At 37.4% G+C, this 20,513-nt stretch overlaps 2 protein-coding genes across 4 annotated transcripts in view; one reads left to right on the top strand and one right to left on the bottom strand.

The window, feature by feature from the left end:
• Wasf1 (WASP family member 1) overlaps window positions 1-264 on the bottom strand; it is a 103,573-nt gene extending 103,309 nt beyond the window's left edge. The window contains exon 1 of one of the 3 annotated variants that reach the window (XM_087208670.1): window positions 135-264. The gene's annotated coding sequence lies outside the window, so the exon portion shown is untranslated. Of the gene's footprint in view, window positions 1-78 lie in introns of all 3 variants that reach the window. The other 2 variants (XM_087208667.1, XM_087208672.1) reach the window with 2 other exon arrangements.
• Window positions 265-409: 145 nt separating this feature from the next.
• The window catches only part of Cdc40 (cell division cycle 40), a 51,735-nt gene continuing 31,631 nt past the window's right edge, over window positions 410-20,513 (top strand). The window contains exons 1-2 of the mRNA XM_004873979.3: window positions 410-931; window positions 12,876-12,962. Coding sequence (XP_004874036.1) covers window positions 743-931; window positions 12,876-12,962 — 276 coding nt within the window. The 5' untranslated portion in view covers window positions 410-742. The remainder of the gene's footprint in view (window positions 932-12,875; window positions 12,963-20,513) is intronic.

Here is a 20,513-nt window from a genome sequence, read left to right on the forward strand (position 1 = left end):
CGACGCTCCACAACCGGGCGCCGGGACCCGCGCCAGAAGCAGGGGGAGCCGCGGCTCTCTCTCCAGCTAGTCTCCCACCTTTTCCCCCGGGAGCTACCCCTAGCAGGTCACAGGTCTAGGGACTTAATTCTCACTTTCTGCTTCAGCCCTCAGGGGCCAGGTGCATCCGCGGTGGGAAACGCAGCCTCCGCCCACTCACCCATCTGAGGGGGTGAAGCTCGCTCTTCCCCCTTTCCTGAGGCTCTGTGGTATTACCCAATCCTCAGTTTGGGGGAGGGGGAGGGGGTAGAACGGTGCTTGGCTAGGGAATGAGGGGAGATGATAGCCAATTGAAGGAACCATCCATTCAGGGGCGGGGTCGGAGGGAGGACGGCCCTCCCTTCCCCGCCCTCTCTCTCTCCAAACTACACTTCCCATAGTGCCTGTTTACACTTCCTGCCGCGCTGCACGCCGGGAGCCCAGAACCGCCAGGCCTTTAAGGTATATCAGAACTCGTAGTGTTTCCTCTAACCAGCTAGGTCCTGAAAGTTATGGGCTATTTTACGTCCCTCTGCTGCTCTAGATAAAAGTCTCCAAACCTTTAGTTGGGTTGCTGCTATTTTATTAATCATTTATTATTTCAAAGTGTTAAAAATGGTTTCTTAGCAAAAGAGGGGAAGAATGTGTCCCGTGGCAATCTGTCAGGACCTGGGAGCTGCTTCTTCCGCCGGGGCCTTTTTTCTTCCGCGGATCCCTTGCCATCATGTCGGCTGCAATTGCATCTCTCGCCGCTTCCTATGGTTCGGGTTCAGGGTCCGAATCAGACTCCGACAGTGAGGGCAGTCGATGTCCGCTGCCAGCCGCCGACTCCCTCATGCACTTGACTAAGTCGCCTTCGGCCAAGTCATCTCTAGCAGTGGCGGTGGACTCGGCTCCAGAGGTTGCAGTTAAGGTAAGTGTTTGACTACTGATGTGGTGCGAGAACTGGCTTCAGCTCCAAAACCACAGGCTGCATGTTAGGTATCGGCTTACCTCTTAGGGCTTAGAAATACGCTGCTAACGCCTAGGTCTCGTCTCCCTCCCACACATATCTTCCTTGGGAGAAGCCGAGAATTGGAAGTTTGGGATAGTCCTCCCTTGCTCCCTGTCCTCGCCTCTCTCCATCAGAAAACAGATGGTCTAGGGGACGTAAATTCTCGGACTGGGATAAGGCTGGAATGGAGCAGGTATAATCTCAGAATGTAAATAAAACCAGATAAGGATGAAGTGAGCAGTAGCCCGAGTTTGGTTTTGAAGAACTTTACGTTCTAAACAGCACTCCATCACTTGTGTGAACTTGGACAGGTTACAACACAATCTTTTCTGTTTTTTCCTTTGTACAATGGAGTTAGTTTTTTGGGGGTTTTTTTGTTTTTGGTACCGGGGATCGAACCTGGGTCCTTGTGCTTGTGAGACAGGCCGTGGAACCACTGAGCTAAATCCCCGGCCCGATGGAGTTAATTTTTAAAGCACTTATCTATATGAGAGGATTATTGTGATGATTAAGTGAAATAATTATACAAATAAAGCTTAGAGCACAGAATCTGATCTCTAGTGAGGGGGCAGTACGTACGTATTAACTATTGTAATTATATATGTTAATGTAATGAAGAAAAGGTACTGGATTTAAAAAACACATATATGATCCCAATGGAGGAAGGTAATAAAGGGAGAGATTGGCTTACATAGTTGATTTGACAAATATTTATTAAGTACGTATTATTTGTCAAGAACTATTCTGTAGTCTGAAGCCACACAGGCCAGCAAGCCAGACATCCTTGTCATCATGATGCATACGTTTTAGTAGAAGAGATATAGTTAATTACACATGACCAAATGAAGTAGTTACAGGTTGAATTGGGTACTATTAAGGAAAAAAAATACAAAGCACCATGATAGAGACTAAGGTAGGAATATGACTTTGATAGGTCCGTCAGTGAAATCCTCTCTGGAAAAGTCTCTTGGAAGGATGAGAACTTATCCCATTGCAAGCTAAGGGGAGTGTTTCCAGGCATAAGTGACCACATACCTGAAAAGCCAGAGAGCTTAGTATGTTTGAAGAACTGAGGAAGGCTTGATGTGCCTAGAGCCAGGTCAGAGCACCCACCAGTTGGTATTAGAGCTCTGTGTGAGCAGTTAGCTCAAGATATGGAGAGACAGTATACAAAATTCTTACATGTGATGTCCCAAAATCTAGTGCTGTGATTTAAGGTTTTTACAGGTTTTTAGTGAGCCATCTACAAATTTTTATTTTTTATTAGTGGGCATCTGGCATGAAAGAATGCTTATAATTTTATCTTTACTACAAAACAAAACTCTCCCAATTTCTCTCCAACAACCTCCTAAGTCTGTATTCCTCTCATAGCTCTTTTGGAGCACTCATCACTTCCTCACCTCCATTTTCTCCTCAGACCAACGCAGTCTGTCTCAAGCCTCTTGGGAAACCTCTCCCAGAATGATGTTCCAGGCTTTCCTATTTGTCAGGTTCCGCCATCTGACTTAAATCTTTGCATCAAGTGACACTGTTGAATAGCTCCTCTTTCTGAAAATGTTCTCTCCCTTTGACATGCATGAGGCTACCCTCAGCCTTCTGGTCCTGTTTTGCACTCTCCTTCAGTATTGGTGTCTCCCAGGTCTGCCCTTAGTCCTCTCTGCATTTCGCACACTCCCCCATATCTTCAGTCGCAGTTGACCACAGGTGGTCTCTGTGAAGTGGTTAGCACAGGCTTGGGTCAAAACTCCAGTATTCCAACCTGCCTTTAGCACTTACTTGCCTACATAGTGGTCTTGGATAAGTTACTTATGTACTCTATACCAATTCCGTCTCATCTTTGAACCTTCTCATAGGTTGAACACTACTTCTTGTCTCCTAGAATTATAAAATTTGTCATAAAGCATGTAAGCAATTTTAGTAATGCCACGTATACAATAAACAAATTAAATGTCAGCTACCCTTATTTCTAGGTCTAAACTCCTTGTTATCTTAAGACCTAATAAACATCTCTCTCAGGATGGTTCTTGGGTACGTCCAATCTGAAGTGCCAAAAAATTAACAGTTTCTCTTCCTCAGAATCCCCTTCTGTTTTTCCCATTTTGATTAATGACCCCACAATCTACCCATTAGTGCAACCAAGAACAGAAGTGTCATCCTTTTCTCTTCTTTCTTAGCTCCTGAAGCTATTCATACAGCTGGTTCTAACATTTCTACCTCATTAATTTTTCTCATATCAATCCCTTCCTCTCTGTTTTCATTGGCACAGACGTCATAGTTTCTTTATTTTTCCCGGAAATTATTCTTCACTTTTCTTTCAGTCTTTGATTTGGGGTGGGTGTGTCCTGCCTGTGATATTTATCAAATGTCTCTTTCCTCTTCTGCTGCCATTTCTTCATTCAGATTTTCACCCTTTTGCCTAAGATAGGTATAGTCTTCTAACTGATCTTTCTACTTCCTCCTTTTTGTCTCCTGGTTTCATACTCCATTCTTTACACCACAGAATACCTAAAATGTTCTTTCTAATTTCTGATTTCACAGGTTGCTTCCCTGCCCAAAGACACCATACTGCCTGTTAGAGAATTTCTAAGTTTCTTTTGTACAATGTGAAGCCTGCCTTTTCTTTTTCTCTCAAGATTTTGTACATCCTAGTGTTTATGCCTAGACACCCCTTGCCATCTGACTCCCACAATCCAAATTCTGCTGCCCTTCATTTTCAGTGCACATTTGTTTCTGTGTCCATCAGCAAGCCCTTTTTTCATGTCTCACCTGTAGCCCTTGCCACCACACTGTTGGAATATTTTTACTTTTATAAAAAATTTTATTTTATTGGTACATTTTAGGTATACAATATAATGACATTCACATTGGAAATTTGCACCTTTACATAATCTCTCTTGGTTATTTTTCACCCTTCCCCTGCCCTCCCTTCAACCCCTCCACCCTCCCTGTTTACAAAGACTTTGTTTCCATTTTTTCATTTTCTCATATTAATTCCATTCCCTTCTTTCCTTGCCCCTACCCCTCCCACTTCCCCTTCCCCTTTGCCCTTTTTCTTCCTATTTCACATTATCTATTATACCTTTTAGTCCTTATTTACACTTTCAGTTTCTCACACTAGAGAAACTATTCGCTATTTACACGTGTGTGTCCTATTTATTTTACTTAAGACTATGGCCTCAATGTGCATCCATTTAGCTATAAATGTCTCTAATTTCTCATTTTTTATGCTCAGTAGTACTCCATTTTATAAAAAAAAAAAACACATTTTCTTTATCTGGTCTCCAGTTGATGGGCAATTGGGCTGCTTCCAAGTTTTAGCTATTACAAATTGTGCCGCTATGAACGTGGGTGCACATATATCATTGTGGTATGATTCTTTTAATTCTTTGGGGAAGATACCCAGCAGGGAAATAGCTGGGTCAAATGGGACTTCCAGTCCTAGTTCTTTGAGGTATCTCCATACTGATTTCCACAGTGGTTGCACCGTTCTACACTCCTACCAGTAGTGGAGCAGGGTTCCTCTTTTCCCACAGCCCTGCCGCCACCACTTGTTGTTGGTTGATTTCCTGATATTAGCCATTCTTTCTGGAGTGAGGTGGATTCTCAGCATTGTTTTCATTTGCATCACTCGAATGCCCAGTGATGTTGGGAACATTTTTTCATGTGTTTATTTGCTATTTCTACTTCTTTGTTTGAGAAATGTCTGTTCATTTCAGATGCCCATTTTTCGATTGGGTCTTTAAATTTGGGAGGTCTGATTTTTTTAAGTTCTTTATAGATTCTAGATAGTAGACCTTTGAGGAACAGCAGGTGAAAATTTTTTCCCACACTGTGGATTGTCTCTTCACACTGTTGGTGGTTTCTCTTGCTGTGCAGAAGCTTTTTAATAAGATGAGATCCCACTTGTTGATTGTTTGTGCTAGTTCACAGGCAACTCAGGTTTTATTCATAAAATCTTTTCCTACACCAATGTCTTCAAGAGTTCTACCTAACCTCTGTTCCAGCCAGTTCAGCATTTCTATTTTAATATTTAGATCTTTAATCCATTTTGATTTTAGTTTAGTGCATGGTGAGAGATATAGGTCTAGTTTTAATCTTTCACAAGTTGAAACCCAATTTTACCAGCACCATTTATTAAAGAGGCTATCTTTCCTCCAGTGAGGGTGTTTGGCTCCTTTGTCAAAGATGAGATGGCTGAGTGTGTCTGGAGTTGTTTCTGCATCTTCTAATCTATTCCACTGGTCCTCAGGTCTGTTTCTTTGCCAATACCATGCTATTTTTATCACAGTAGCTTTGTAGTATAGTTTCAAGTTGGGGGTTGTGATACCCCCTGCCATGTCTCTGTTACCTAGAATTGCTTTTGCTATTCTGGGCCTCTTCTTGTTCCAAATGAATTTTTGGATTGTTTTCTCAAGGTCTGTGAAGTATCCTGCTGGAATTTCAATTGGGATTGCATTGAATCTATATATAGCAGTTTTGGAATTATGGCCACTTTCACTATGTTGATTCTTTCTACCATGAGCAAAGGATGTGTTTCCATTTTCTGATATCCTCTTCGATCTCTCTTTTCAGAGTGCTATAGTTTTCAGAGAAGAGGTCTTTGATTTCTTTTGTTAGGTTGATTCCTAGGTATTTCAGTGTTTTGGATGCTATTGTGAAAGGAATTATTTGCCCTATTTCTGTCTCAGTGAGTCTGTTGTTCATGTAGAGGAAAGCTATTGATTTTTGTGTGTTGACCTTGTATCCAGCTACTTTTCTGAATTTGGTTATGAAGTCTAGAAGACTTTTGGTGGAGTTCTTGGGGTCTTCTATATAGAGTATCATGTCATCTGCAAATAATGACAATTTGACTTCTTTATTTCCTATCTTTATTCCTTTTGTTTCTGTTGTCTAATTGCCGTGGTTAATGTTTCCAAAAGTATATTGAACAAGAGTGGTGATAGTGGACATCCTTGTCTTGTTCCTGATTTGAGTGTGAAAGATTTCAGTTTTTGACCATTTAGTATGATTTTAGCTGTTGGTTTTTCATAGATGGCTTTTATCAAATTGAGATAGAGACCGTCTATTCCAATTTTTTGTAGGGTTTTTATCATAAATGCATGTTGGATTTTGTCAAATGCTTTTTCTGCATCTATTGAGATGATCATATGGTTTTTGTCCTTGGCTCTGTTGATACAGTGTATTACATTGATTGATTTGCTTATGTTGAACCATCCCTGCATCCCTGGGATGAATCCCACTTGGTCAGGGTGTATGATCTTCTTGATGATCTTCTGCATTCTATTTGCCAATATCTTATTAAGGATTTCTGCATCTATGTTCATGAGTGAGATTGGCCTATAGTTCTCTATTTCTGTTGGGTCTTTCTCTGCTTTGGGGATCAAGGTAATGCTTGCTGGAATATATTTACTTTTCCATAGGAAGAGGAACCCAGAGATTGTTGTGTATTTTCCTTTGTGTCTCAAGTGCCTAGTACACAAGATTAAGGAAACATATATTGTTGGAGAAAGGGAAAAGTAAGTGAAAAAGAATGTACATTAAGAATCTGAGTTCAAGAACTGGATAGGTAGTAATGGGATGGGGGAGTGTCTCTAGAACTTAGTTTAGTCACTAAGGATTTATTTCAGTATGAAAGGAAATCCAGGAGAAATGGTTACATAAAGGATTGGCAAACTTAGGGCCAGATAAGTATTTTAGACAGAGTTAGCTGCATATAATGTCGTACTTTCTGTGTCCTTTTTGTTTGTTTTTTTGTAAAACAATGTAATGCAATTCTGAGCTTATTAAAACAAAACATACACTGTGCGCTAGATTTGGCCCAGACTGTAGTTTACCAGCCCCTGTACTAGGCCATAAAATAAGTCTCAATAAGTTTTAAATCATATATTATAACATTCCCTGACCACAATGCATCTATACTAAAAACCAGACACAAAAAGGTAACTGTAAATTCCCCATACTTGAAAATGAGGAATTTGTACTTCTGAGTAATCAGTGGGCCAAAGAAAAGTTCATAACAAAATACTATGAACTGAACAACAAAGAAACTAATTCTCAGTGAGACTTGTGAGTTGTCGCCATAGGTAGTATTTCTTTGAAAAAGTAGTCTCAGACTGGGTGTGGTGCAGGCCTGTAATGCCAGGATTCTGCAAGGCTGAGGCCCAACGTGGGAAATTTAGCAATGTTGTAAGACCCTACCTCAATCTGAAAAACAAGAGAGCTGGGGATGTAGTACAGTGCAAAGGCCCTATGTTGAATCCCAGTACAGAAGAGGAAGGAAGAGAAGAACAACAGAAAGTTAATGTGTTAGGAATCTATTTTTTAATCGTTCTATTCTTTCCCTGCCATCATTTATAAATTATGCTCGGTTTCTGTTCTTTAAGTGTTTACGCCTAGAAATTGTAACATCTGAGTTAATCAATACCTTCACCCTCTTCTAAACAATGCAGGAACCTCTTCAATTTCACTTGTGTCCCCTCACCCCTATTTTAACTATTGTTTTCTGGTATTTGTGTGCATATATGTCCACATACATACCACATATCCTCCACAAAATGGCAGTGAACAATGGTGATCCTTGTATCTCGTATGTAAATGATCGTTTTGTTTCTACCTATGGCACATCCTGAGAATTTAGACTATCCTTTAATGAGGATTGACTGATGGCAAATGCTTTCACTTTTAGTTTGTCTTTCAAATGTTTTTATATAAAGCTCTTTCTTAGAGAATATTTTCACTGGCTTTAGTTTGCTTAGCTGACAATTTTCTCTCAACACATTTATGATAGCCTACCTTCTGATTTTCATTGTTACTAATAACAAACCAGCTGTCCATACAGATGTTTTTCTCTGAAGGTGATTTTCTTTTTTCTTGATTTTCTTCTTTCTTTTGACAGCATATAAGGCCCTCCCCTTTTAATTTGCGATATAGTTTAATTCTTTAGTTCTATTATGGGATTAACATGTGGATTTTATTTGTTCTTCTAATTTGTTGGGTTTCCTTCAGTGTAAATTGAGTGGTTTGGAGTATGGATCTCAACAGTTCTGAAAAATTCTTAGTTCTTATCTCATCCCATATTGTAGTCCCATTCTGCTCTTATTCTGAAACTCCAATGAAATATATTTGTGTTCTTCAATGTATATCAATAACTATTTTCTGGTTAAAATTTTATATTTAATGCAGTATTGTCAGATTTTGCACATTAGAAATTACTACTTTAGCACCAGGCATGGTGACACATGCCTCTAATCCCAGTGCTTGGGAGGCTGAGGCAGAATGATTGCTGTGAATTCAAGGCCAATCTAGACTATATAGTGAGTTTAAGGCCAGCCTGAACTACATAACAAGATCTTGTCTCAAAAAGAAAGAAAAGGAAAATGTGGTGAGCCCTTTTGGTTCCAAGGGTTGCTTGTTAACTGTCTTTAAATGGAACTGGCCTTTTTCTCATTTGAAAGACTCTTTCCCCGCAATGAATTCCCTGCTTTAGCATAGCTACCTTGAGTGAAATGAAAATTTTGTCTCTAAGTTTGAAGCATATTTTAAAATTTCTTCCTGGGTGATAACAGTATCTCTTATATTTGTCAGCTTTTGAATTAAAATCACCTTTTTCCTCTACATCTGTTAAGGGCCAAACTCAAAGGATATCTTTATCTGGATTTCTGTTACTTCATCTCCTCTATCTAAATTTCTATTGTAGGCATTTTTCTATTATTTGGAACTAATTTCCAAGTTCTGAGAAGAAAACCTATACCATAAATTGATAAGTTCATAAATGATTAAATAGTGATCTGCTTTACATTTTGTTTTCATGTCACTTTTCTTATTTGTACACAGGACAACAAAAGAACTAACAAATGTTGTTTAGTATTGTTCTCAGATAACTTTGAATTATGAAATGATAAACTGTTTAAACTTATTTTACCCATATGATCCCCTTCAGTTACTGCACTTTAATTTTGTGACTAATTAAACTAAGTAGAATTCCTTTATAATTCTTTTATAAATCCCGATTGCATGCCTAATTGTTATTGAACTCCTCATGGGTATTAGAACAAGATGTGGCTTTGTCCTAATTAAATGTAAAATTAACGACCTTTCATTTTCTAGAGGGTTGTTCAGTTCTATACTTTTATTAGGAACCAGAGATTAGGACTTATTTATATTATTTATTAGTTGCCATTGTTGCTTATTGAAGAGATAATTTTTTAGTTGTACTTTGTATTTAAAAGTTGGTATCTCATGACTCTCCATTCAAAATAATTCATATTTACAGTATTTTATTTTATTTATTTATTTATTTATGTTTTGTACCGAGGATTGAACTCAGGTCCTTCCGCTTCCGAGGTAGACGGCAAAACCACTGAGCTAAATCCCAGGCCCCTACAGTATTTTAAATACGCTTAATTGGAAAGATCTGATAATCCATATTGCAAAGTGGTTCTAGCAGTTGTGCCCTATAAAATCCATCGCCTGCCTCGCAAGCGCAAGGACCCAAGTTTGATCCCTGGTACCAAAAAAAAAAAAATCCATTGGGAGATGTGAATATGTCTATATCTCTTATTCTTTTAATGTTTGTCACTAGAAGTTGAATAATAAAAGGGGAAAACATTTGATTAACTTTTTATGCAGTATAAGCTATTTTGTAGCCTTTTTATTTTATAGTAATGGGTTTGATTTTTGAGCTCAAGGCAAGAGACTGTCTCAATCAGTAAAGATTTTTGTGTGCATCCTAGGGTGGTAGGTAGTTGTCATCCTTCAGGTAGCCTTGCATTTGAACCCCCTTCCTTAATAGGAATCTTACCATGAAGAATATCCCTGTTCACTGCCTGCCTTCACAAGGTGAAAACCCAGATTCTCATACTCCAAGCTCCCTTTCATTGCAGTCTCAGACTATAACTTGGGCTCAGCCAAACAGATGCACCTACCTAACCTTTCTAGTCTAAAACTAGTCCAAAAAGAAGCAAGGAAAGAAGATCTTAAATGGCAGCGATCGCCAACATTTTGTGTTTCCTCAGGCCAGTAGTTTTAATAGCCAGTATTCAGTGGCAGCAGTAGCCTTTTAGTAACGATGTTCAGTAATAGTAAACTGTTTCCCCACTGGATTAGTCAGTAATATGATTGATTTTTAATTGTGCTTCCATCTGTCTACTCACTCTATATTTCTGCCGACTTCTCAAAGCTGAATCTTTATTCTTCTTAGCAATTCTCAGAGAAAATCATAAGGATTCAATACTAAATCATCCTGTGAGGATTTTTGTTGCTTGCAACTGGGAACCCTGACTGATATACCTAGTCACCATTTTTTTTGGTTTGTGCCAGCTGGATCTCTTAACACTGTTCATTGTTGTACCTTTAAACTCTCTTCCCCTAATCATTAGTTCCATTGGAGTATGTAACTTAATCTTGCTAATATTTATTTCATAGAAGTGTAAAGATTATACAAAATAATGTGTCTGCCTTGGTGCTAGATCAGTTCTAGTTGCTAAGTTCTTTTTTGTTTGATATTGCCCTCTTCTAGCAAACTGTTTTATTGATTGATTGATTGATTGATTGATTGTAATTGTCTGCCCCACTAGAATATACACTACGCAAAGTGGGCATGCAAAATATGCCCTGAGCCAGGACAGTGGTAGTTGGGGTATGGAGAATGGTGGGTGGAAGTGGAATTGTTGGAAAAATACAGGTAGAAGGAAGACTCAGTGCTTGGTTTGTTAGTAAAGATGGAATCATGGGGGATGATATCTTCTGTAGCACAATGTTTGATGTTGTGACATCCATATATATTGAAATTCAGTAGGCATTTGGATATGAGGATCCAGAGGCCAGGATTAGGGTCAAGGCTGAAAAAAATTACAAGTGGTAATCGAAGTCATGAGAATAAAAAGATAAAGAAAAGGACTATTTTGAAACTAAAGAGGAAAGAAGTTGAAGGAAGTTGTATCTGAGGGACTCTATATCTCTGACAAGTGAAAAAAAGTAAGTAGCTTGCTTATTTTCTTCTGGGCTTTCTAGCCTTCAGTCATTGGCTAGCCTAGATCTTCATTTGTGGTACTGCTTCTTCAGTATTACTGTCGACTTTGTGAAATTCCATTTGTTTTGCAAAATTTGCAGTATTACTTTGCATTGCCTTTGCATGGATGTAGCCTATTGCCAGCAAATGGCCCACAGAATAAAGATAATAAGACTGGGATAGACCTAGGGATTGATTGTATATTGGTACATAGCAAATCCATATTGTATAGCTTTCATTTTAGTGGGAGGAGATAGATAATAAACAAATAAATATATGTGTCAAATGATAGTAAATAAAATGGAGAAAAAGCATTATAAGGGGAAAGCAGAGAACATTGAGCAGAGACTTAAAAGGAAAGAACAACCTGTGGATACTCAGAGGAGGAATATTCCAAAAAGACAGAAGAGTAAGTGTAGAGTTCTTAAGGCAGGATTGTGCTTTAGCATCTTCTGAGAATGGCAAGTGTGCCTTGAGCATAGGCATAGTACTAGATGAAGACGGGCGTTGCTAGGGGCCAGGGCAGATCATTAAGAGTAAATTGTCAACCAGTTAGACTCAAGTCCTTCATTTTATAAAAGCAATTTTACAAGCCCACCACTACTAAAATATAGTTCATACATGATGTATAATTTCCTTAAAGTTTTCAAAATATAACTTGAATGCCTTAACTAAAAGAAAAGCATTTATAATCAAATAATGTGTCTTTACTATGTGATTTCTCAGACAGGACAATACAGAAAGACAAAAAGGCCCTGTAAAACTATTCTAGGAAAGATGCGCCTACTTCCTGAGAACAACTGTAATGTACCTTGTAGCCTTTTATTAGGCTTTTATTCTGAGTGACGAAGCTACTGAAGGGTTAGAGCAAAAAGTAACATAAGCTGCAGCATAATCTTTTGAGAAAATTGCTCTGGCTCTTGTGTGAAGTGAGGCTCAGGGTGGGTAAGGGCAAAAGCAGTAAGACCAGTTAACAGCTATCACAGTGATCCTGATGTAAAATGCTAAGTTGAACCAAGGTGATAAAAAGAGGGTATGAGAAGAGTCTGAATTCTGGATGTATGTGGAAAGTAAATTTGCTGATGGATCAGATATAGAGTGTGAAGAAAGAATAGTCAAGGATAACTCCAGAGATTGTCATCTAATAAACTCTTAAGAATATAAATTGCTGTTCATTAAGAGGAAGCTAGAAAGGATTCATTGGTAAGGAGATGACCAGGAATAATTTGAGATGTCATTTAGATATCCTGGGAGAAAAGATATTAGAGTCAAGGAGGAAGTCCAGGCTACAGATAAGTCATTTGGAAATTGGTATATCTGTAAATGGTGATGTTACAAAAAATAAACTGCCAGTGATTCTTCAATGAAGATGAGACTTCTGTGTTCATTAATCTGGGGAATGAATTTAAGAAGGTTGAAACATTGACACAGATTATAAAACTTTAGGTTTAGAAGATCCAAGCCCTGTCACTTCCTTTTGTTTCCTATGCAGTACCCAACTGAGTGCCATCTGGTTACACATCTAACAGGTTTGCTAAATAAAAGAGAAATGTCTATTTTGAATTTGGAACTAGAGGATTAGGTCTTTTGAGTTAATTAAAATGAAGAGTTAAACCCTCTTTTGTAAAGCTTTATATAGTATTATTTAGAATTCTTAAATTTTTAATAAAGTTAGTAACTTGAAAGGAAAAAAATTCTTAATTATTTTTTCCTATAAAACTACCTATACATTATTTATACACATTACATTTATTAATCTTAATTATTAGAATTAATCATATGGTACAAATAATCATAAAGTTGGTGTTTTAAAAGGCTGGTACAGCTTCTAAATTCATTTGGCTTTCTTTTTAGGAAGACTTGGAGACTGGAGTTCACCTTGACCCTGCTGTTAAGGAAGTTCAGTATAATCCTACCTATGAGACCATGTTTGCTCCTGAGGTAAGTAACATATTCGAGGTTCTGCCCTTTGCTAAAGTATTTAAATTACACACAGGTAGATAAACAGTTGTTTAGTTTTTACAAATTTTCTCAAAACAGTATATTTAAGCTTTCAGAAAATAAGTCCTTCCAATCTCCCAGAATCTAAATAATGTGCTTTGTGAGAATATTTTAAAAATCCACTAACTGCTTATCTACTTACATACAAATATCTAATGTGGAACTGTCTTTTGAGAAAGAAAATTTGAAAATATCTGACTCTTAGATGTGAACTTGATTAATATCTTCCTCTCAGCATTGATAAGAGAATATTATAATTAATTATAAGGAAAAATTTTGTTTATTAGTGTCAATATGTAGTATATTATGAAACATTTAGTAACATACTAATAGTATTTAATGTTATACTAACATAGTACTTGAAAATAGTCACAAGGTTTGATGCTCTGAGTGAAACAAAGTACTGTATTGAATTCTTTTTTCTTGGTAATAAATGATAGAAGAATTTTTTAAATGGAGGGAAAAAAGACATTTAAGAAATACTTTTGAATATTGTTCATTTAGGAAAGTTTGTAGAAAAATTACATTTCTAGATATTAAAATGGGAAAGTACTTGATTCATGAAAAGAGAAACCAAGAAAAGGTAATTGTAGAGCTGGTTGTGGTGGCGCACTCCTGTAATCTCAGCACTCGGGAAGCTGAGGCAGGAGGAGCATCAGGAGTTCGAGGTCAGCCTGAACTAAATAGAGAAACCCTATCTTTAAAAAAAAGAAAGAAAGAAAAGAAAAGAAAAGGTAATTATAAACCAGAAATAAATAGGACACACATGAATAAATACCGAATAGTTTCTCTGTTGTGAGAAACTGAAAGTGTAAATAAGGACTAAATGTATAATAGGTCATGTGAAATAGGAAGAAAAGGGACAAAGGGGAAGGAAGTGGGAGGGCTAGGGGGAAGGATAGAAGGGAATGGGATTAATATGAGAAAATGGAAAAACAGATACAAAATCTTTGTAAATAGGGAGGAATGGAGGGGTTGAAGGGAGGGCTGGGCAAGGGTAAAAAATAAGAACCAAGAGAGACTATGTAAAGGTGCAAATTTCCAATGATGAATGTCATTATATTGTATACCTAAAATGTACCAATGATTAGAATGAATAATCGATAATGTAAAATAGGAATAAAAGGTCCAAAGGGCTAGGGGTAATGGGAGGGGCAGGGGAAAGGAAAGAAGAGAAAGGAAAAGTGATGAGAAATGGAAAAAATGGAAATAAAGTCTTTGTAAATAGGGAAGGGTGGAGGGGGTGAAGGGAGGGCTAGGAATGGGGAAAAAATAAGAACCAAGATGCATTATGTAAAGGTACAATTCCCCAGTGAGAAATGTAATTGTGTTGTATACCTACAATGTACCAATAAAAGAATTTAATAAAAAAAAAAAAGAAACACTTTGAGAGGAGCTTTATCTTACTGTATTTTGGTAAGAAGTGAGGTCTTTTTCAATATTTCCCATTGTGTAGGACATGGTAATTGTCCTTTTTATGATATAGCAGTGTCCTAGAGCTATTTTATATACTTGGTCTGCCTGGGTTTTGATAGTCACTTACAAGTTGGCCATTAAAATGTGTAGCATAGCCAAAGATGTCAGTGCTTATGTTTAGACAGTGCTTCAGCTGTTCTCTTGAGTATGCAGCAAGCAAAAATCTCATGCGTATGCTCTGAGGCTGTGGTGTATTTTAAATTTTATTTTATTATTTCTTAAATCCTTCTTGTTTGTTGAACTAGAGGCAGTCTCATATCTCTTGGCAACATTTTAGTTGGCCCATTGAAGAGGGGTTGTAATATATATATTATATATATTATATATATGATTCATGATTTTTTGAATAAAAAGCACTTCAATAAAATAGAGCTATTGAATTCAGAAAATGAAAAAAATGTAAGTACTGTAATATATAACATTCTGATGTCAACTTATTTTCCATGAAATCTGCTATTCAATATTGAAATTTTTTACATAACTAATATATTGCTATGTTATAGTTTCAGAACTCTCAAGAAAAATTCAAAAGTTTAAATTTTGATGGTGATATTGATGGCCTGCCATTCTCTAAAATTATCAGTCCTTTAGTAGTCTTATTGTGTTTTCCTCATGTTAATGAACCTTACCGTATATGTGTAAAATTTATGTTAGGAACAATTCCATACTTACTAACTTTTTTTCTTTTTTTGGTACCTGGGATCGAACTTGGGACCTTGCGCTTGCGAGGCAGGCAGCAGAACCACCACTGAGCTAAATCCCCAGCCCTTACTAACAATTTTTAAAAGGAGTGATCTTGTGTGATCTTGGATATTCTTAGTTTTCTCATAGGTAAAATAAAGATAAATTCTACTTTACTGAGTTATAAGGGTAAATGTAATAGCATATGTTGTGGTTAGAAAACTCGGGCACTGAGTAGGCATTTAACAGTTGGTGGTTTGTATTGTTATTTATATTAATATTATTGGCATTAGTGATTAAGTAGGCTTTTATGGGGAAAGATTACAAGCAGAAAGGAACAGCTCTGGCCAAATCATAAAAGATCTGAAGAACAAGGATGTCTCAGTCATAATGGAGGTGAATAGGGAAATAAGACCAGGATGGTGCTTTGTATGCACAAGCACTTTGAGAACCAAGGTGAAGAGTTTGGTCTTCATTAAACAGGTGATAGATTTCTGAGGTTCATACAGTGGTATAATCAAACTGAATTTTTAGGGAGGCTCATCCGGTAAGGATTTGCAGGATAGAAGAGAACAAAGGTAGAGTCTACTGAGTTAAAACTACTGTTATTACTAAATGCCAGATACCACACTGAAGGATTAACATAGCTTTTCTCCTTTTCTTTTTTTTTTCTTAAATTCTTTTATTGGTACATTTTAGGTATACAGTACATTTACATTTATCATTGGGAACTTGTACCTTTACATGATGTATCCTGGTTTTTATTTTTTCCCCATTTCTCTGCCCTCCTTTCAACTCCTCCACCCACTTTTCTCCTTTTGTTCTTAGTACAACCCTTTGAAGTACTCTTATCCCTAATTTATAATGAAGAAACCAACTCTCAGATTATACTGCCAACAAGTGATATTTTGGGAGACTTGTGTCATCTCTCTATAGCTGAAAGACTAGTTTCAAGGCCATTGTGGAATTTGCAGAGTACACACTTAGGCCTTTGACTTTGCTAGTTCTGCACCTTCCAACCAAGGACTTTTCCTAAATGGTCTACCTATTTATCTAGATAAGTTTTCCCAAATTATGGATAAAACCCTTTAGTCTAGTGATTTTCTTCATTTCACTCAATTCTTTTCAAATATACGTGGAGAAAAATGTGTGTTAGTGTTTCTAAACTCATATAAACCCCGTAGCTCTTGGGAAGAATACTGAACTTCTTAAAATAATAGTACCTTTAGGATAAAAATGTAAAATTTAAGTGAAAAATATTTCAGTTACTGTTACAAACCGAGGTAGCAGGGCTGCTATAAATGTTAATGCTAGAATGAACTTTAAAAGTTATAATAAAGCATTTCTTTTATAAAGAAGCTGAGGCCCAAAGTCATAGAATCAGTGCTATTGACATTTTCTTATGTAAGTAATATTTAAACTTTGCTTATGTCTTACAAGATTAAAGTATTCTACTAATATTAAACCATGATCTTTTCTTTTTTTTTTTTAATTCTTTTATTGGTACATTGTAGGTATACAACACAATTACATTTCTCATTGGGAATTGTACCTTTATATAATTCATCGTGGTTCTTATTTTTTCCCCATTCCTAGCCCTCCCTTCACCCCCTCCACCCTTCCCTGTTTACAAAGACTTTATTTCCATTTTTTCCATTTCTCATCATTTTTTCCTTTCCCTTCTTTCCTTTCCCCTGTGCCTCCCACTACCCCTACCCCTTTGGACCTTTTCTTCCTATTTTACATTATTGATTATTCATTCTAATCATTGGTACATTTTAGGTATACAATATAATGACATTCATCATTGGAAATTTGCACCTTTACATAGTCTCTCTTGGTTGTTTTTCACCCTTGTCCAGCCCTCCCTTCAACCCCTCCAGCCCTCCCTATTTACAAAAACTTTGTTCCTATTTTTCCATTTTCTCATATTAATCCCATTCCCTTCTATCCTTTCCCTTAGCCCTCCCACTTCCTTCCCCTTAGCCCTCCCACTTCCTTCCCCTTTGCCCCTTTTCTTCCTATTTCACATGACCTATTATACATTTAGTCCTTATTTACACTTTCAGTTTCTCACACCAGAGAAACTATTCGGTATTTATTCATGTGTGTCCTATTTATTTCACTTAAGAGTATTGCCTCAATGTGCATCCACTTAGCTATAAATGTCTCTAATTTCTCATTTTTTATGGCTGAGTAATACTCCATTTTATAAAAAAACCACATTTTCTTGATCCAGTCTCCAGTTGATGGGCATTTGGGCTGTTTCCAAGTTTTAGCTATTACAAACTGTGCTGCTATGAACATGGGTGCACATATATCACTGTGGTATGATTCTTTTAACTCTTTGGGGAAGATCCCCAGCAATGGAATAGTGGGGTCAGATGGGATTTCCAGTCCTAGTTCTTTGAGGTATCTCCATACTGATTTCCACAGTGCTTGCACCAGTCTACACTCCCACCAGCAGTGGATAGGGTTCCTCTTTCCCCACAGCCCCACCAGCATTTGTTATTGGTTGATTTCATGATAGCAGCCATTCTTTCTGGAGTGAGGTGGAATCTCAGTGTTGTTTTCATTTGCATCTCTCGAATGACCAGTGACGTTGAACATGTTTTCATGTATTTATTTGCTGTTTCTACTTCTTTGTCTGAGAAATGTCTGTTCATTTCAGATGCCCGTTTTTGGATTGGGTCTTTAAATTTGGGAGGTCTGATCTTTTTAAGTTCTTTATAGATTCGAGATAGTAGACCTTTGAGGAAGAGCAGGTGAAGATTTTTTCCCACATTGTGGATTGTCTCTTCACAGTGCTGGTGGTTTCTCTTGCTATGCAGAAGCTTTTTAATAAGAAGAGATCCCACTTGTTGATTGTTTGTGCTAGTTCACAGGCAACTGAGGTTTTGTTCATAAAATCTTTTCCTACACCGATGTCTTCAAGGGTTCTACCTAACCTCTGTTCCAACTGGTTCAGAGTTTCTATTTTAATATTTAGATCCTTAATCCATTTTGATTTTAGTTTAGTGCATGGTGAGAGATACAGGTCTGGCTTTAATCTTTGGCAAGTTGAAGCCCAATTTTTCCAGCACCATTTATTAAAGAGGCTATCTTTCCTCCAGTGAGGGTGTTTGGCTCCTTTGTCAAAGATGAGATGGCTGAGTGTGTCTGGCATTGTTTCTGCATCTTCTAATCTGTTCCACTGGTCCTCAAGCCTGTTTCTTTGCCAGTACCATGCTGTTTTTATCACAGTAGCTTTGTAGTAGAGTTGCAGGTTGGGGATTGTAATACCCCCTGCCATGTCTCTGTTACCTAGAATTGCTTTTGCTATTCTGGGTCTCTTCTTGCTCCAAATGAATTTTTGGATTGTTTTCTCGAGGTCTATGAAGTATGCTGCTGGGATCTCAATTGGAATTGCATTAAATCTATATAGCAGTTTTGGAAGTATGGCCATTTTCACTATATTAATCCTTCCTACCCAGGAGCAGGGGATGTCTGTCCATTTTCTGATATCATCTTCAATCTCTCTTTTCAGAGTGCCATAGTTTTCAGAGAAGAGGTCTTTGATTTCTTTCATTAGGATGATTCCTAGGTATTTCAGTTTTTTGGATGCTATTGTGAAAGGAATTATTTGCCCTATTTCTCTCTCAGTGAGTCTGTCATTGGTGTAGAGGAAAGCTATTGATTTTTGTGTGTTGACCTTGTAACCAGCTACTTGACTGAATTTGGTTATTAAGTCTAGAAGACTTTTGGTGGAGTTCTTGGGGTCTTCTATATAGAGTATCATGTCATCTGCAAATAATGACAGTTTGATTTCTTCATTTCCTATCTTTATTCCTTTTATTTCTTTCTCTTGTCTAATTGCCGTGGCTAATGTTTCCAGAACTATATTGAACAAGAGTGGTGATAGTGGACATCCTTGTCTTGTTCCTGATTTTAGTGGGAAGGATTTCAGTTTTTGACCATTTAGTATGATATTGGCTGTTGGTGTTTCATAGATGGCTTCTATCAGTTTGAGGTAGAGACCATCTATTCCAATATTTTGTAGGATTTTTATCATAAATGCATGTTGGATTTTGTCAAATGCTTATTCTGCGTCTATGGAGATAATCATATGGTTTTTGTCCTTGGCTCTATTGATATAGTGTATTACATTAATTGATTTTCCTATATTGAACCATCCCTACATCCCTGGGATGAATCCCACTTGATCAGGGTATATGATCTTCTTGATGATCTTCTGCATTCCATTTGCCAGTATCTTATTAAGGATTTTTGCATCTATGTTCATTAGTGAGATTGGCCTATAGTTCTCCTTTTCAGTTGGGTCTTTCTCTGCGTTGGGGATCAAGGTGATGCTTGCTTCCAGGAATGAATTTGGGAGTATTGCTTCCCTTTCAATTTCCTTGAAGAGTTTAAACAGTAGTGGCAGCAGTTCCTCTCTAAATGTCTTGTAGAATTCAGCAGTGAAGCCATCAGGGCCCGGGCTTTTCTTAGGTGATAAGTTTTTAATTACATTTTCAATTTCATTGGTTGATATTGGGTTGTTCAGAATTTTTAGGTCTTCTTCCTTCAACTTGGGTAATTCCTATGTATCTAGGAATCTGTCCATTTCTTCTGTGTTGTCCATCTTATTGGCGTATAGGTTCTGGAGGTAGGTATTGATGATCATCTGGATTTCTGCTGGGTCTGTTGTAGTTTCACCCTTTTCATTCCTAGTTGCATGGATTTGGACCTTTTCTTTCTTTTTTCTGACAAGCTTGACTAAAGGTTTATCAATTTTGTTGATTCTTTCAAAGAACCAACTCTTGGCTTCTTTGATTTTTTGTATCGTTCTCTTAGTCTCCATTGCATTGATTTCTCCTCTGATCTTTATCATTTCTTCCCTTGTACGAGCTTTGGGGTTGTCTTGCTCTTCTTTTTCTAGAAGCTTGAGGTTCAGCATCAGGTTGTTTAATTGGGCTCGTTCTGTTTTCCTAATATGCATATTCACTGCTATGAATTTCCCTCGTAAGACAGCTTTCATTGTGTCCCATAGATTCCGATATGTTGGATTGTCATTGTCATTTAATTGAAGGAACTGTCTGATTTCTTCTTTAATTTCCTCTGTGACCCATTGGTTATTCAGAAGTGTGTTGTTCAATTTCCACATGTTCATGAAATTTTTTGAGTTTCTTTTGCTGTGGATGTCCAATTTCATCGCACTATGGTCTGATAATATACAGGGGATAACTTCAATTTCTTTGCACTTACTTAAACATGTTCTGTGTCTGAGTATGTGGTCTACTTTGGAGAATGACCCATGTGCAGCTGAGAAGAATGTGTATTCTGATTTTGTGGGGT

This window comes from Heterocephalus glaber, unplaced genomic scaffold, assembly GCF_053883595.1.
Source record: "Heterocephalus glaber isolate CG9 unplaced genomic scaffold, H.glaber_assembly_v1.0 deba00000942, whole genome shotgun sequence".
NCBI lineage: Eukaryota > Metazoa > Chordata > Mammalia > Rodentia > Bathyergidae > Heterocephalus > Heterocephalus glaber.